The sequence below is a fragment of the Tachysurus fulvidraco genome, chromosome 18 (genome assembly GCF_022655615.1).
Source record: "Tachysurus fulvidraco isolate hzauxx_2018 chromosome 18, HZAU_PFXX_2.0, whole genome shotgun sequence".
NCBI classification, from domain to species: domain Eukaryota; kingdom Metazoa; phylum Chordata; class Actinopteri; order Siluriformes; family Bagridae; genus Tachysurus; species Tachysurus fulvidraco.
The window spans coordinates 11,784,208-11,803,221 of record NC_062535.1 but is presented as its reverse complement, the minus strand read 5'-3'; the positions used below and the strand labels follow the sequence as shown (position 1 = coordinate 11,803,221).

General features: G+C 35.7%; 1 protein-coding gene and 1 long non-coding RNA gene across 3 annotated transcripts; both read left to right on the top strand.

Annotated features, from left to right (window-relative positions):
• Positions 1-2,350: 2,350 nt before the first annotated feature.
• Positions 2,351-16,687, top strand: tspan34 (tetraspanin 34). 2 transcript variants are annotated; one of them, XM_027156468.2, is made up of 8 exons: positions 2,375-2,452; positions 5,588-5,671; positions 6,679-6,894; positions 7,817-7,891; positions 8,453-8,560; positions 8,654-8,785; positions 9,169-9,261; positions 10,033-10,768. In XM_027156468.2, exons 2-8 carry the CDS (start codon positions 5,615-5,617, stop codon positions 10,081-10,083), a joined length of 732 nt encoding a protein of 243 aa, XP_027012269.1. In that variant the 5' UTR covers positions 2,375-2,452; positions 5,588-5,614; the 3' UTR covers positions 10,084-10,768. The 2 variants fall into 2 exon arrangements, with proteins under 2 accessions (XP_027012270.2, XP_027012269.1); XM_027156469.2 differs by lacking the exons at positions 7,817-7,891; positions 8,453-8,560; positions 8,654-8,785; positions 9,169-9,261; positions 10,033-10,768 and adding exons at positions 15,678-15,752; positions 16,333-16,440; positions 16,535-16,687 and having other exon boundaries at positions 2,351-2,452.
• Positions 16,688-16,914: 227 nt separating this feature from the next.
• Positions 16,915-18,483, top strand: LOC125139429. Its single transcript, XR_007138488.1, has 2 exons — positions 16,915-16,974; positions 17,746-18,483. It is a non-coding gene; the product is annotated as an uncharacterized LOC125139429 (long non-coding RNA).
• The last annotated feature ends 531 nt before the right edge of the window (positions 18,484-19,014 follow it).

Sequence of the window (19,014 nt, the reverse complement as noted above, 5' to 3'; positions counted from 1 at the left end):
ACTCCATACAAACAAAACAAGACATGAAAACTGTCTTAAACTGTCTTTTTTTATAGCCATAAATTAATCATTCATGTTTAAGCTACGAAAGTTAACCGTTTTCATCGTTTTGTCATGTTTATTGATTCAGCGGATATTTATGTTACTGGACCATTGCAAACTTTTTCTGGTCCAGAAATTGCATCTGTCCTCAAAGGGCACAAATATGGAACATTTTTGACCCTTAACTTGAAAAACCAATCAACTAAAGAAAAATGACTTTCCTCGAATTGAAATTCCTTCTGAGTAAGTTTCTGGAAGCTCTAATCAACCCAGAGGTGATTGATTCAACATGGTTGTGACAGAAATCATAAAAAAGAAATCACTTTAAATTCAATTCAATTCAAAGTTATTTGTATAGCGCTTTTTACAATTCACATTGTCTCAAAGCATCTTTACAGAACATAAAGAATAATATAAAGATTAATTATAATACAAAAAAATATTAGATGTATTTAAATGAAATGAGTTCAGAGTTTGATAAATCATCATACACATATTAGTTGGTTAAATCTAAAATATCGCTCAAACACAAGTCACTAGCAGTCACAAAAAGAACACACTTTCATTTAGGCATTTTGTTTTTAGTTTGATTTTTTTGTTTGGGGGGGGGGGGCACGGGGGCTTAGTGGTTGGCACGTTCGCCTCACACCTACAGGGTTGGGGGTTCGATTCCCGCCTCCGCCTTGTGTGTGTGGAGTTTGCATGTTCTCCCCGTGCCTCGGGGGTTTCCTCCGGGTACTCCGGTTTCCTCCCCCGGTCCAAAGACATGCATGGTAGGCTGATTGGCATCTTTGGAAAATTGTCCGTAGTGTGTGAGATGTTGTGTGTGTGTGTGTGTGTGCCCTGTGATGGGTTGGTACTCCGTCCAGGGTGTATCCTGCCTCGATGCCCGATGACGCCTGAGATAGGCACAGGCTCCCCGTGACCCGAGGTAGTTCGGATAAGATCAAAATGAATAAGTATAAAAGTAGAAAATGAATGAATGTTTTGTTTTGCCTTATTTTGTAATACATTATGAATAAAAAACAGTTTAACACAAATATATATACAGGAAAGCAGAACTGTAATAATATATCATTCTTATTTATTTATTTATTTATTTATTTATTTATTTATTTATTACATATGTTAAAAAAAATTTTTGTTAAATGTTAAAAAAGGTTTCTCACACATATATTCTTTAGTATATGTGTAACTTATACACAGGATATAGTTATATACAGGATATTCATGTACATTATTTATATTTATGTAACAATCACATGCTATGAATACAGGAAAGGTTTTCTTCAGAAAAGCAGTGTAATAATGAACACAAATGTCATTTTAATACTTTTGGTTGTTTTCTACTCTGAGAAGTCCATCTGTTGTATTGCATCATTTTTATATTTTGTGGTATGTATGTCATTAACACATAAACAGTGTGATCGCACCACACCGGCTAGTTAGAGGACACGTGCCTTATTTTGTACTTTGGTACAAATCAGACCCTCTAATTAATCTGATTGCAGCAATAGTTTTAGTTGAGGTTGTGAGGTAGTGGAATTTGTGACAGGGAAGTCTTTTTTTATATACAGGCACTACAAGATTACACCCTGCTCCTTTAATATCACTATATATCACATTTACTCTACAGACAAGATTCGCTTCAAATTAAACACACCAAATGGTAGTTTTTATTATCATTATTATTCTATAGGATATTAATCCCACGTACACACTTGACGATATAACCCTCACATTAAATCGTGATTTGTGTGAAAAGTTCTGCGGCAGAATTGCACACATTCTTAAAACAGAGAAAAGCACATAGATAGTCCATGATCCTTACACCAATACAACATTTAACTGACTGTATATTACAATCACACCCCCAGTGTCACCCATATGCGGATGTTTCCCCCTTGAGTCCGGTTCCTCTCAAGGTTTCTTCCTTTACCAATTTAAGGGTGTTTTTCCTTGCCACTGCTGCCTGAGTCACCTCAGACTTGCTCATAGGGGGATAAATACATACAGATTGTGAACTATTTATATCTAATAATAATCTTTTTTAGAATAAGAATTTTTTATTCTGTTAATTCTTTTTCTTTTATTATTCGTTATTTATTTTATTATTCCTATGTTTACCTCCTGATCTATGTTCTGTAAAGCTGCTTTAAGACAATGTCTATTGTAAAAAGATTTTTTAGTAAAACAATTGGTCAGTTTTGATGACTCATGTATGTCACTTGTGTTTTGAGTGTGAACTTTGACCACAAGTGTGTTTGGGGGATGGAACAGGGCCCTATGACTCAAACCCCTCCCCCTGGAGCCAGTGGAATAAAACAGCCATTTTACCCTGGTTTATCACAACACATAACGCTGCACACATACACTTCACACCTGGACCAGTGACCTCACCTGTGAAGAGGTAGGAACTTCAGACACCTGTAATTTTAGCATACATTTACATTTAATTGACACGGTTAGTTGTAGCTTTTAAACGAGGCAGGATCTAATGAGGGCTGTTTATGAAACCGAAATCCAAGAGCAAATTAGAAGTATAGAAGTACTACGACTTAACTGATCTTATATAGTTAAATGTGGGTTTAATATAAAAATAGTTTTGAAGACTGACCCAAAAGCTGTTGGAAATTTACAGAATTATATCTGTATGTTTATCTTTTAATATATAATCTAATTATATTCTATTTATTCTATATTTGGTCCCTTACTAATCTAATCAAATAGATTATAAGTAATGGTTTTACTCTTTTGCAATATTTGAAGTTTGCTGTTCCTTTTCTTGATCTTATTTAAATGTAACCTCTCTCTCTCTCTCTCTCTCTCTCTCTCTCTCTCTCTCTCTCTCTCTCTCTCTCTCTCTCTCTCACACTCTCTCTCACTCCCTCTCTCCCTCTCACTCTCTGTGTGTGTGTCTCTCTCTCTGTCTCTCTCTGTCTCTCTCTGTCTCTCTCTCTCTGTGTGTGTCTCTCTCTGTCTCTCTCTCTGTCTCTCTCTCTCTGTGTGTGACTCTCTGTCTCTCCGTCTCTCTGTCTCTCTCTCTCTCTCTCTCTCTCTCTCTCTCTCTCTCTCTCTCTCTCTCTCGCTCTCGCGCTCTCTCTCTGTCTCTCTGTCTCTCTCTGTCTCTCTCTCTCTCTCTCTCTCTCTCACACTCACTCACTCACTCACTCACACACACACACACACACACACACACACACACACACACACACACACACACACACACACACACACACACACACACACACACACAAAATCTGTATTATTCAGCACATTATTGTTGCTGAAGGAAATTCTCTTCTCTTTACCCCTTCAGTTGTTATTATGTCATTTGTTTGCGATTTCAAGGTCACAAGTTAATGACGTAAGACAAAAAGGGAAAATTCACATCAACCCACTTAAACAGCAAATATGCCTTATTCTCTATCATGAGAAGTGATAAAAAGATTACAAGGTCAGACCAAGAGCAGGAATCAGGAAATCAGAACATAAACTGTTTCTAATGTATATTTGGGTAACACATTGAAATCAGCTAGGACTTAAAAAAAGAAAAGAAAATAACATGCTTTCAGTCTATAAACTTATTAACTTTCAGGCTATAAACTTATAAAACTTGTTCCTTATGTTCCTGAGTAAATTAACTGAGTTTCAGTGATGGGAGAGTTATCAGCTGTACAAAAAGGAAATGGCAGCTTTTTGTGATAAGGTCCAGTCACATAAAGTCAAATATTACAGTGTTTTTTGTTTCATTGTTTGCGACAATATACGGCAAAGCAAAACTGTATTATATATATATGTATATATATATTATTCCATATGTTAAAAAAAATGTGTTTTTGTTAAATGATAAAAAAGTTTCTCACACATATATTATATTCTTTAGTATATGTGTAGCTTATACACAGGATATAGTTATATACAGGATATTCATGTACATTATTTATATTTATGTAACAATCACATGCTATGAATACAGGAAAGGTTTTCTTCAGAAAAGCAGTGTAATAATGAACACAAATGTCATTTTAATACTGTTGGTTGTTTTCTACTCTGAGAAGTCCATCTGTTGTATTGCATCATTTTTATATTTTGTGGTATGTATGTCATTAACACATAAACAGTGTGATCGCACCACACCGGCTAGTTAGAGGACACGTGCAGCTATTGGCATTTAAACCCTGCATGTCATATAAAGAGTCGTTTGTCTGGACTGGAATATAAAAGCAGCAAAGTGTCTCCAAGCACCCTGTGAATTGTGTGTTTTATATTGCTATTGTCAATTTAGTTTACAATCAGACAGAACATACAGTATTGTTAGTTGCTTTTAGCAGGAACAGACTTTAAAATGGGGTTTTCCTTGTGATATCAAATAGACTCAAAGTCCGACTGGCTTTTATGGTTTTACAGAATCTGTAAGAGATGGTCCCCTTTGGTAACAGGAATAAGGTCATAAACAGAAGCTCAAAGACCATTAAACAGGGACAGGAAACAAGTTAAATATCCATGTTAGATTCTCAGGCTAGCTGACATCAGAAAGCGGTTGAGATGAAAATAGTCATTAAAAAAAAAATCTCTATCCGTTTCAATCAAATACTTAAGCTCTCCTTTATAGAGGTAGTTAACATTAAACTAATCTCAGATCAGTGTGACAGCTCTGAGCAGTAACTCTAATGGTCTATGGTCTGGTCATGTGCTACTGAACACATCAGAGTTACAGTATCAGCCCTGGTGATAAGATAAGCACACACAGTCAGGCTCATTGTTCCAACAGTTTTCACTGAGGTTCGTGATATAAATGAGCATTTTATAAAAAAAATTAAATAACCTGCTATCATATAGAACGCTGATGATTATTAATCATTCATATCTTCAGGATCTGATATATCTAGGTAACAAGAATTTCTCACAACATAGAGACTGCTGTGTGAAATATACAAATCAGGCTGTCTGGAACCAAGAAGTCATGAGATCCTATTTTCCCCCAGTCTGATATTTGAAATTAACATTAAGTGAAGTTCTTGATGTGTATATGTGTATCAGGTATTCCTAATAAAGTGCTCAGAAAGTGTGTTTTTTTGTAGACTCTATAGGAACCAACTAGTACCATATATATCTATATATATCTCTGTGTGTGTGTGTGTGTGTGTGTGTGTGTGTGTGTGTGTGTGTGTGTGTGTGTGTGAGAATAACAAAGACTTTGCAGGCTTGTTTTTATTTTTGTTCTTTTTTACTTGCCAGTGCTGAGAGTTAAAAATTGTATGTGTTGCAGTGTGTGGTTTTGTGTGCTTGTGATAACAGAACTTCTCTTTCTACTTTTTGACAACGTTAGTCAAAACAAAAAAGGTGTGAGTAAAAGGAAGTGAAGCTCTAAAATTGTACTGCAAAACTCTGTCGACAAACATCACAGATGAAACAAGCATAAGCCATAGCCTAGGAACTGCAAAACATAAAAGGTGTTTGATTATAGATACGTTGTGTGTTTGTGTGTTTGTGTGTGTGTGTGTGTGTGTGTGTGTGTGTGTGTGTGTGTGTGTGTGTGTAGGATCAGCAAAACTGAAAAAACTTCAAGATGTGTTGCTCGGGGTTCCTGAAAATAATGATGTTCGTCTTTAACGGCGTCATCTTTGTAAGTCAGATGTTATTCATTATTTTTTATTTTACAGAATGATATCTAGCATAGCTTCTTGTGGAATATCTTTCTAATATTGAGAAGCACTGTAATTCAGCCCTAAACATTAGGAATATTAACTCTGTTAATGTTTTCAAAGCCAGATTAAAAAGATTAGATTTGATTTAATTATCAATATTTCATTGCATCTTAATAAATTGTATAAATGTGTAGTTAAGTGATTAGTGATATACAAATAAACTTGAATTGAATTGATATAGAGGATTTTTGTTCTTTAACATTGTACTTGAACTTTTGTATCTAAAGCACTTTGAGATTTAAACTGAAATTAAAGCTGCTTTATTCGTTAAGATTAATATTATTATCTTATATAGCACTTTGGTCATGATTACACATGATGAGGAAGAATCTAAGAAGGCCATAAAGACTCGTATCGTGGACCGTAGTCAGTTCATAGTCTTTGGCTTATTGACTGTGAATATTATTTATATCGTTTGTTATCTTAGTCGTGTTCAATGTGCTTAATCTTTGATTTGAAATAACAATCAACACTAAAGCATACTGTATGTCCCTAAATAAACTGAAAAGAGCAAAGGTTTATGACTTGTTGCTGATTTGAGATCAGTTCCTTTTTTTAATTATAGCCACAGATCAAGCACTATTAACTACTTTATATTTGTGGAATGATAAACCATGTCACCTTCTGCTTGGTTTAACTTTGTGGAAGTGTATTTTATGTGTAACACAGTCAGACAATGAAAAGGCGATAAATAAGGAGCACAGACCTAGTACTGTAACTTCATAGTAAATGATTTACTTTTACAGTTTAATATTCAACCATGTGCCACCTTGGTGATTCATAGAGTAAAACTTCCTATCTTGTTTACCTTGTTCTCTGAACATTTCCTGGTACATTAAGCAAATGTATTAAACAGTACAGGATATAAATGAATGATAATATGGCATCTGGTTACGCTTGTAATATGTTCTCTTTCTATCCCTAGTTGGCAGGTGCTGCAATCCTGGGTGTAGGGATCTGGGTGACCGTAGACAGCAGCTCCATGCTTGGTGTATTAGATCACATTAAAGACGCACCCCCTCAGTTGGCTCAGCTGGCTAATGTGGGTTACCTGCTGATCGCAGTGGGGTCCATACTCGCTCTTATGGGCTTCCTGGGCTGCTGTGGAGCCATAACTGAGAACAAGTGCATGCTTCTGACTGTGAGTGACGTCTGATTGTTTTTGAAGCCATGACTGCTGCTCAACTCTTTTTCCCAGAGACCAAAAAATAAAACTTGCATCTCTTTTGAATCGACCATGTTCAACTGTTTCACACAAATGTTCTATCTTCAGAGTAAGAGAAGCCTTTATTTTGTCACATATACATTGCAGCACAGTGAAATTCTTTTTTTGCATATCCCACTTTGGGGTCAGAGCACAGGATCAGCCATGAGGGTTAAGGGACTTGCTCAAGGGCCCAGCAGTGGCAGTTAGGCATAGCTGGGGCTTGTACACTGAGCCACAAACCAGAGCCTTAATCACTTGAGATTCCTGCTCTCTGTGATGCCCAGAGTGCGTTTATAATCATCTACAATTTGAAGCTGTTATCTTCAAATGTCTAAAATTCATAACAGTGAGAAACAAATAAAAAGCCAACCGAGTCCTGTCTCATTTTACACATGCAGCTAGAAAATAATTCAGTTCTGATGAAACCAGTGTACTTCTAAAAAGAGTTTGATGAAAGATTTCCCCTGCTTTATGGTGAAGCCATGAAATAGGAATCTGGAAATGTTTTTCGATTGTAAACAACTGTAATTAGTTCAGAAAATGTTCAGCTAAGCACAGCATGCTAGCTGAATGGGAACATAGCTGTACTATTTTGCCAGTTGACAAGAGAAATCAAACACTCCATCACAAGTTGTGTGCCATCTGAGCCAGAGCTCTGATATCATTCTAATTAAAATGCATCCTTAGAGATACTGCTTTTATTTGGTTTTAGCATTAGCATTTTTCTCAACAAATTAAATCTCTCAATCAATTTCTCATTACTAAAATGTTAGAATATATGAAGTTGAAATAAGGTTTGGAATAACGTCTGTGGTATTTCACTAGTTCACATTCTCCTCTTTTTTTGTTATTTCAGTTCTTCATCATTGTACTTCTGATCTTCATTGCTGAGGTGGCTGGGGCTATTGTAGTTCTGGTGTTTAAGCCCTTGGTAAGTTTAATTTCTTACTAAAAAATTTACCTGGAAAAAGATTAATAAAATTAAAACATAGCCATTGCATAAGTGTATTATATAGCTGAGAAAACAGATATGGAAAATTGACTTAGAAACTTGTTTGTGTTTAGATTTCGTTAAGTTTCCAGCACAGCCAGATCATTCTACTGTGGAAAAAAACAACACTTTGTGTGTCAAAAAACCTAACAATTTGAAATTCACTAAACTACAAATTTAGTTTATGACAGAATCTATATAAAGCTCTAAATTGTCTGTATGGGTGATTTTATATAACAATATTTTTTTCACTACAAAGAAAAAAAGAACAGAAAATGCACAAATCATGACAGTTCTTACTAACGATAATTAACCAATAGTGACTCAATCTTGCCCAATTTTCTACAAACCCTATGCCTAATGCTTCATTAAAACGCAAAGAAAACCTACAAATCCAAACCAACATTTTAACCATAATCAGTTAAACAGTTTACTGTGAGTGCTCGCTACTGGCTATAATTTATAAACACTAAGCATTCATTATATCTGTCTGCCTGACAGGCGAAGGATATTTTGGACAATCTGAGTCAGCAGTTTGTAGAGGCCATCAAGAAGGACTATGGAAACAATGAAGACTTCACCAGTGTCCTGAACAGCACCATGACACAGGTATATATGACGGATCAGTATCTTTAAAGTAAAGTTAAGGATTATGTATATACTGAGAATTAAAATGATTAGTAATATTATTTGTCCCTTTAGCTAAAATGCTGTGGATACAACAACTACACCGACTTCACCGGATCTCCTTTTGTATCTAGCACCAAACTTTACCCAGAGGTTTGCTGCTCTGAAGGGACTTTAAAGTGTGATTTGAATAATGCAGAAAAAAAGGTATAGAACTCTGATGTCTGGAAAAGTTTTCCTCAGCACTGTCTGTGTTTCCTCCCCCAGTCCAAAGATATTTGTTGTGGGCTGATTGACATCAATTATAACCTTATACACAATTTACAGTACGCTTTGGCACTGAGTTTTATAACTTATAAGACTTCTAAGTCTAGTTCCAAATCAAATATCTCTCTCTCTCTCTCTCTCTCTCTCTGTCTCTCTCTCTCTCTCTCTCTCTCTCTCTCTCTCTCTCTCTCTCTCTCTCTCTCTCTCACACACACACACACACACACACACACACACACACACACACACACACACACACACACACACACAAAATTAAATAATGTTTTTTATACCATGCTCATCTCCTGTCAATTTTTTTACAGGAAGTGGAGGGTTGTTTCAATGCCCTGCTCAACCTGATAGACGATAACGCTTCTATAATAGGAGGTGTGGCCCTCGGCATCGCTGCTTTAGAGGTATTCAACCTATGACCTCACATTACCCTTTGGAGTAAAACGATATCATGATGCATTCTTATTGGGAGCACAACGTCCCTGACGATTAACCTCTAAAATCACACTTAATTTATTCACCAGTAACTGAGTCAAAGTAAACCTGTTAATACCTTTAAAAATGATACACAGAAGTGCATGGGTGTTAGCTGGTGCTTGTACAATAGAGGAAGCTGGGGTGTAATTTAATGAAGTTCCTAGCTCTATGTGTTCTGTTTTATCTGTATGGTTATCTGTTGGTCTGACGCCCTGATTAAATCTCTTTCTCCTCCTACATAAGAACTTTAAAATAAATTTCCAAAACCAAGGCAACATAATTAGTCATATCTGTCATCTAAGCTGCTAACTACAGTAGCAAGCTCGATTTCACAGATAAAGGTGGTGACAGCTTACTAACCATACATAGAGATAAAAATCATCAGGCAAAAAAACAAATAAATGTAACTTTATATTTGTAATTTATTTACAGTATTTACTAATGTGATATTACAGTAAGATTTATGGTAATTCGACTTGTTTAAATATTTATAAATGCATGTCAGGGCCTGCTCGGACGCTTCCCCTTTTGACCACTAGTGGGCAAACATTTCGGGTTTCTGTTCAGAAAAGTGTACAACAGAGAACAGACGCTTTCATGTGTCTCATGTGACAAGAGACTGTGGTGTATATAAAAAGTGTCATATTGTATTGATTCTCACTTTTTTGTCTTTGTGTTTGTTCTTTTTTCTTTTCCAGATTGCTGGGATGGTTGTGTCTATGGTCCTATACAATGACATTGGGAAGTAATGACCAAAGCTGAAGCTATAGCACTGATGTATGCACTTCTTCTTAGTAACTTCACCGCAGACTGATTGCTGTCTTACAGCTGCTTATTGACACAAATTCTCATTGGCCAACTCTTCTGAAAAGTTACCAAAGATTAAGTGTTTTAAGGATTTTTTTAGTAGGAAAACACAAAAGGAAATTTAATTGATTATAATTCCTGTGAATATTGCAAGATATCTGATAACATACTGTAGGTTAACTTCACCTGAGCTTGCTAATAAGACGAAGGACAAATAAGCATTAAAAGAAATGGTTAATAAGAACTTTTTTTTTAAGTCTGTTGTTGCCTATTACCTTTATTTATTTGTATGTTTATAAGATTTATGTTGGATGAAGTATTAATCAGAGCATTGTCTCCCACACTTTTACACAATACACACTCGTACTTTGTTAGACTCCAGTCTAGTAAAGATTTGAATATTTGCCTTTTGTTTACTCAGGCAATAAAACAAAGATTGTGTTTTACAACACTGCTCATGATGCATATGTAAAATTAATGCTGTCTTGTAAAACCTGTAAGGTTTCCTCTACAGTTTCAGATTGTCCTGTTCTATTGGCTGCATTTTGCTCCTGTTTTAATTGAAATGTTTCTGCCAACAGAACACGACAAACACAATTATATCGTAATAAAAATATTATATTTTCACTTGGTTCACATTTTTCATTGTAAAGCAATTAATTGTAAAGCATAAATACATTTATTAGTATACATAGAATTAACATGCGCACACACACACACACACACACACACACACACACACACACACACACACACACACACACACACACACACACACACACACACACACTACATGCTAACATAAAGAGTTCCTCACAGCCTCCTCCCAGGTTTCATCAAAAATCACCTTAATCGTCTCTTCTGCTGTCGACGTGGTTTTGTTTCTTTCTTTTTATTATTTCATTCGATCCAAAAACCTGCAGCTCTCCATTTTAAAAAGGATCTAATGCTAAAGAGGTGCTAATAAATACATTTATTAGTATACATAGAATTAATACACACACACTCCACCCCCCACCCCACACAATACATGCTAAAATAAAGAGTTCCTCACAGCCTAGCATTGAATTGTTCATTCTTTTCTTTAAACAAAAATGTAAACTTGAACTTAGAGTAAACAAGACAAACCCACTGCATTGTTATAGTAGAAATCACACAAAACAAAAGTTTTAAAAAAGTGTATTTACAAATTGTTTCTTTTGAAACTAAAGTTCGTTCAGGTTTCATGTTGAAACTTGGAGAAAATATTCAAATCAGTGCATGGTAATATTACAAATCACATCAAACCTATAGGGGAGAGTGGGGTAAGATGAGCCAGATTTTACTTATGTGGATCTCCAGGCAAGGGAAATTTAGACAGAAGTAAAACGAAGACATCTACTGTTAATTTGGGATGTTGCCTATCAACTGAAAATATAAGAATGCACCTATGACATAGATCCTTGAAAATATGACCTCAGAAAAAAAAGTGTTCATGTTTATCAACTTACCCCAGGCTAGGGGTAAGCTGATCCCAGTCAGTGGGTAAATTGAGCCATTTGGGGGTAAATTGACCATCCTATTTTATGCAAGTATAATACAAAAAAAAACTTTTAAAAAAGTTATTTAACAATACACTTACCTCTCCAAACAATGTCACTTATTAAAGCTACCTCAAACAGTACAAAACAAACCAGTTAAATTTGAAGTCCAACCTTTCAAGGTTTATGAGGCTTCTTCAGAACATCATTCAGTGGGACAGATCCTACATAGAGGTGGAGGTTGAAGCCATGGGTTGATCTTCTACAGAAGTAGATAGCACATCAGGGTTTGGTCTGTCTGACACCATGGATGGTTCAAACTCTACATCAGAGAAAATATCTCTGTTGTAAGGAAAAATCCCTGTGGACCTGAATCCAGAACAGATATTCCATGGTGTCATTGCTGACATGAAAGCCTCGTTCACACATACAGGGATGTGGTACAGTATATGCTGGCTGTAATTGGTCTTGAATGGACCATAGACACTCTTGTCCAGAAGCTGCAGGCGATGACATGTGTGGGGTGGAATTGTGAGCATAACAATCCCCTTTCTCTTTGCTTAAATCAAGTAGTAGCACTATGAGATGGTCAGAGGAGCACTTGGTATGCTGAACCAGATGTTCAAAGAACTCTGCAAAGGTGTCTTCATTGATCCAACCACTGGTTCAATTTACCCCACATCATCTGACTCACTTTGCCCCATAGCCACCATTTTGGTAAAAATGGCCTAGCTTAGCAATTCAGGCTAACTTTTAGCTTGATGATTCACATGTTTTTATATGTTGACAAATCACCAAAATGTACCATACACAACTTTAGACCTAGATAAATTTGCTTTGGCACAACAGCGAGTATACCTGAAATGCAGAAAATCAACTTTAACAAGCAAACAAGTGTTTTTGTGGAAAAAAAACAACAACTTATCTCTTGTCCCATGTGCTTCTCCTCTTCACAAAAAATTACAAATGATGGAGTCCTTCAGAATGTATGGTCACATTACACCAAATTTGCATAGTTGCCCAGAAACAGGGGGTGGGTCAACTTACCCACTGGGTCATCTTACCCCACTCTTCCCTATACAATAATTCTTTTGCATTCTTGATGAATTTGTAGTTGATTCATTCCTCCTAGAACCATGGGGACAACCGTGTACACTCTGACCCAGTCGTGTGCAATCACCTGCTCGAGTGTTGGACATCTTTTAGGATCTTTTTAGGATATTTTCTTAATAAAAGCGCTAATGCTAAAGAGGCGCTAATGCTAAAGAGGCGCTAATGCTAAAGAGGCGTTAATAAATACATTTATTAGTTTACATAGAATTAACACACACACACACTACATGCTAAAATAAAGAGCCTCCTCACAAGTTTCATCAAAAATTATCTTAATTGTCTCTTCTGCCGTCGACATGTTTTGTTTGTTTCTTTTTATGATTTCATTCGATCCAAAGACCTGCAGCTCTCCATTTAAAGAGGCGGTAATGCTAAAGAGGCTCTAATGCTAATGAGGCGCTAATAAATACATTTATTAGTATACATAGAATTAACACACACACACCATGCAAGTATTCCATACTTTATATGGAATAAAAACACTGTCAATAATAATCGTACGTAATTCAAAGAATTTGTGTGTAAATTTTAATTTTGCGGAGTTGGATCCCAAAATTTACGGCCACAACAGTTTACAGATACGAGATTTTGTGTGTTTGTTCAAATACAACTCCAAAATGTACGACTATGACAGTTTACAGACACAATGCTTGTTTTCACAACACCTCTTTTTCACACACAACGGTCTGCAAAACAACTGTCAAAAATACGTCATCACGTTCACAGGCATTACTATCCGAGGGAAGATGAGTCGATTTCACGAAATGTGCATGCGCCCCGCCCTCTTAAACCACTGGCGCCGAAATGGCGGATCAGCAGCCAAGTATTTGAAGTAAAAGTAAAATTTCAGTGATTTTCGGTAGGCATAAGAGCAGGGGCGGTTCTAGGGTTTCATCTTTAGGGGCTTTAGCCCTCAGTGAGAATTTAAAACAAGAAGAGTTTTATATTATATATTATATGACTACATAGTAAGCCAAAAGTTATGGTATTATTAAATGGCAAAAGTGGACACCAAAATTTTATGCATGATGTAATGATGCCAGTCTTGACTCAAATCAGTTCATGTATGTGTGTATTCTCTACAAACAGTGTGTCCAATGAATGCAGTCATTAATAAACTAATATTCACAAAGACCAAATCAATAAATGTTATTTTTATTTATTATTGTATGGATTGTTTGCATTAATATTTTGTTTGTGCTACAACTGTGGTAATAAGAATAGTGAAATTTCATTGCTTTTGTTTGCTGTATTTGCAGCTTTCCGATTAACGTTATACATTAACGCCTCCAGCTCTGACTGCGCGTGCACGCTGCGCGTACCTGTGCTTCTCCGTACAGCGTGCAATGCAATCTAGGAGCAGTGATTCACCAAACCTCTCTTATTGCAGTCACACACATGTCTTCTGATTCTATTTTGTAGTAACGAAGATGCTTAGTGGAAATATAACGGAGTAAAAGTATACATTTTATCTAGGAAATGTAGTGGAGTAAAAGTGAAAGTTGACATACATTTACATAGCGAAGTAAAGTACAGATACGTGACATTTCTACTTAAGTACAGTAACGAAGTGTTTTTACTCCGTTACATTACAACACTGCTCATCGTCTCAGGTAGGTTGGTTTTTCCTTCCAAATTCGGACATGTTTAAGGGTTAGTTATCACTAATAACAGAGAGGAGTAATATTACAGAGCATTAAGCAGTAAAGTAACATTACTTTACTTCGCTATTTAAATGTATGTCAACTTTCACTTTTACTCCACTACATTTCCTAGATAAAATGTATACTTTTACTCCGTTATATTTCCACTAAGCATCTTCGTTACTACAAAATAGAATCAGAAGACATGTGTGTGACTGCAATAAGAGAGGTTTGGTGAATCACTGCTCCTAGATTGCATTGCACGCTGGACGGAGAAGCACAGGTACGCGCAGCGTGCACGCGCAGTCAGAGCTGGAGGCGTTAATGTATAACGTTAATCGGAAAGCTGCAAATACAGCAACCAAAAGCTGTGAAATTTCACTATTCTTATTACCAGCGTTGTAGCACAAACAAAATATTAATGCAAACAATCCATACAATAATAAATAAAAATAACATTTATTGATTTGGTCTTTGTGAATATTAGTTTATTAATGACTGCATTCATTGGACACACTGTAGAGAAAACACACATACATGAACTGATTTGATTCAAGACTGGCATCCTTACATCATGCATAAAATTTTGGTGTCCACTTTTGCCATTTAATAATACCATAACTTTTGGCTTACTATGTATTCATATAATATATAATATAAAACTCTTCTTGTTTTAAATTCTCACTGAGGGCTAAAACCCCTAAAGACGAAACCCTAGAACCGCCCCTGCTCTTATGCCTACCGAAAATCACTGAAATTTTTCTTTTACTTCAAATACTTGGCTTTATGGTGAAGCCATGAAATAGGAATCTGGAAATGTTTTTATAAATAAATATTTTGCAGCAAACGTTTTAAGAATGTATAAAAATGTTGCATACAGTCTTTCTTTGTTTTTCTTAAAAATCTCCAGTTTCGATTGTAAACAACTGTAATTAGTTCAGAAAATGTTCAGCTAAGCACAGCATGCTAGCTGAATGGGAACATAGCTGTACTATTTTGCCAGTTGACAAGAGAAATCAAACACTCCATCACAAGTTGTGTGCCATCTGAGCCAGAGCTCTGATATCATTCAAATTAAAGTGCATCCTTAGAAATACTGCTTTTATTTGGTTTTAGCATTAGCATTTTTCTCAACAAATTAAATCTCTCAATCAATTTCTCATTACTAAAATGTTAGAATATATGAAGTTGAAATAAGGTTTGGAATAACGTCTGTGGTATTTCACTAGTTCACATTCTCCTCTTTTTTTGTTATTTCAGTTCTTCATCATTGTACTTCTCATCTTCATTGCTGAGGTGGCTGGGGCTATTGTAGTTCTGGTGTTTAAGCCCTTGGTAAGTTTAATTTCTTACTAAAAAATTTACCTGGAAAAAGATGAAAAACATAATAAAAAAAAAATTAAAACATAGCCATTGCATAAGTGTATTATATAGCTGAGAAAACATATATGGAAAATTGACTTAGAAGCTTGTTTGTGTTTAGATTTCGTCAAGTTTCCAGCATAGCCAGATCATTCTACTGTGGAAAAAAAACAACAACACTTTGTGTGTCAAAAAACCTAACAATTTGAAATTCACTAAACTACAAATTTAGTTTATGACACAATCTATATAAAGCTCTAAATTGTCTGTATGGGTGATTTTATATAACAATATTTTTTTCACTACAAAGAAAAAAAAGAACAGAAAATGCACAAATCATGACAGTTCTTACTAACGATAATTAACCAATAGTGACTCAATCTTGCCCAATTTTCTACAAACCCTATGCCTAATGCTCCATTAAAAAGCAAAGAAAACCTACAAATCCAAACCAACATTTTAACCATAATCAGTTAAACAGTTTACTGTGAGTGCTCGCCGCTGGCTATAATTTATAAACACTAAGCATTCATTATATCTGTCTTCCTGACAGGCGAAGGATATTTTAGACAATCTGAATCAGCAGTTTGTAGAGGCCATCAAGAAGGACTATGGAAACAATGAAGACTTCACCAGTGTCCTGAACAGCACCATGACACAGGTATATATGACGGATCAGTATTCTTTAAAGTAAAGTTAAGAATTATGTATATACTGAGAATTAAAATGATTAGTAATATTATTTGTCCCTTTTGCTAAAATGCTGTGGATACAACAACTACACCGACTTCACCGGATCTCCTTTTGTATCTAACACCAAACTTTACCCAGAGGTTTGCTGCCCTGAAGGGACTTTAAAGTATGATTTGAATACTGCAGAAACAAAGGTATAGAACTCTGATGTCTGGAAAAGTTTTCCTCAGCACTGTCTGTGTTTCCTCCCCCAGTCCAAAGATATTTGTTGTGGGCTGATTGACATCAATTATAACCTTATACACAATTTACAGTACGCTTTGGCACTGAGTTTTATAACTTACAAGACTTCTAAGTCTAGTTCCAAATCAAATCTCTCTCTCTCTCTCTCTCTCTCTCTCTCTCTCTCTCTCTCTCTCTCTCTCTCTCTCTCTCTCGTTCTCTCTCTCTCTCTCTCTCTTCTATAATAGGAGGTGTGGCCCTCGGCATCGCTGCTTTAGAGGTATTCAACCTATGACCTCACATTACCCTTTGGAGTAAAACGATATCATGATGCATTCTTATTGGGAGCACAACGTCCCTGACGATTAACCTCTAAAATCACACTTAATTTATTCACCAGTAACTGAGTCAAAGTAAACCTGTTAATACCTTTAAAAATGATACACAGAAGTGCATGGGTGTTAGCTGGTGCTTGTACAATAGAGGAAGCTGGGGTGTAATTTAATGAAGTTCCTAGCTGTATGTGTTCTGTTTTATCTGTATGGTTATCTGTTGGTCTGACGCCCTGATTAAATCTCTTTCTCCTCCTACATAAGAACTTTAAAATAAATTTCCAAAACCAAGGCAACATAATTAGTCATATCTGTCATCTAAACTGCTAATTACAGTAGCAAGCTCGATTTCACAGATAAAGGTGGTGACAGCTTACTAACCGTACATAGAGATAAAAATCATCAGGCAAAAAAACAAATAAATGTAACTTTATATTTGTAATTTATTTACAGTATTTACTAATGTGATATTACAGTAAGATTTAAGGTAATTCGACTTGTTTAAATATTTATAAATGCATGTCAGGGCCTGCTCGGACGCTTCCCCTTTTGACCACTAGTGGGCAAACATTTCGGGTTTCTGTTCAGAAAAGTGTACAACAGAGAACAGACGCTTTCATGTGTCTCATGTGACAAGAGACTGTGGTGTATATAAAAAGTGTCATATTGTATTGATTCTCACTTTTTTGTCTTTGTGTTTGTTCTTTTTTCTTTTCCAGATTGCTGGGATGGTTGTGTCTATGGTCCTATACAATGACATTGGGAAGTAATGACCAAAGCTGAAGCTATAGCACTGATGTATGCACTTCTTCTTAGTAACTTCACCGCAGACTGATTGCTGTCTTACAGCTGCTTATTGACACAAATTCTCATTGGCCAACTCTTCTGAAAAGTTACCAAAGATTAAGTGTTTTAAGGATTTTTTTAGTAGGAAAACACAAAAGGAAATTGAATTGATTATAATTCCTGTGAATATTGCAAGATATCTGATAACATACTGTAGGTTAACTTCACCTGAGCTTGCTAATAAGACGAAGGACGAATAAGCATTAAAAGAAATGGTTAATAAGAACTTTTTTTTAAAGTCTGTTGTTGCCTATTACCTTTATTTATTTGTATGTTTATAAGATTTATGTTGGATGAAGTATTAATCAGAGCATTGTCTCCCACACTTTTACACAATACACACTCGTACTTTAAGTTAGACTCCAGTCTAGTAAAGATTTGAATATTTGCCTTTTGTTTACTCAGGCAATAAAACAAAGATTGTGTTTTACAACACTGCTCATGATGCATATGTAAAATTAATGCTGTCTTGTAAAACCTGTAAGGTTTCCTCTACAGTTTCAGATTGTCCTGTTCTATTGGCTGCATTTTGCTCCTGTTTTAATTGAAATGTTTCTGCCAACAGAACACGACAAACACAATGATATCGTAATAAAAATATTATATTTTCACTTGGTTCACATTTTTCATTGTAAAGCAATTAATTGTAAAGCATAAATACATTTATTAGTATACATAGAATTAACACGCACACGCACACACACACACACACACACACACACACACACACACACACACACACACACACACACACACACACACACACACACACACACACACACACTACATGCTAACATAAAGAGTTCCTCACAGCCTCCTCCCAGGTTTCATCAAAAATCACCTTAATCGTCTCTTCTGCTGTCGACGTGGTTTTGTTTCTTTCTTTTTATTATTTCATTCGATCCAAAAACCTGCAGCTCTCCATTTTAAAAAGGATCTAATGCTAAAGAGGTGCTAATAAATACATTTATTAGTATACATAGAATTAATACACACACACTCCACCCCCCCACCCCACCCCACACAATACATGCTAAAATAAAGAGTTCCTCACAGCCTAGCATTGAATTGTTCATTCTTTTCTTTAAACAAAAATGTAAACTTGAACTTAGAGTAAACAAGACAAACCCACTGCATTGTTA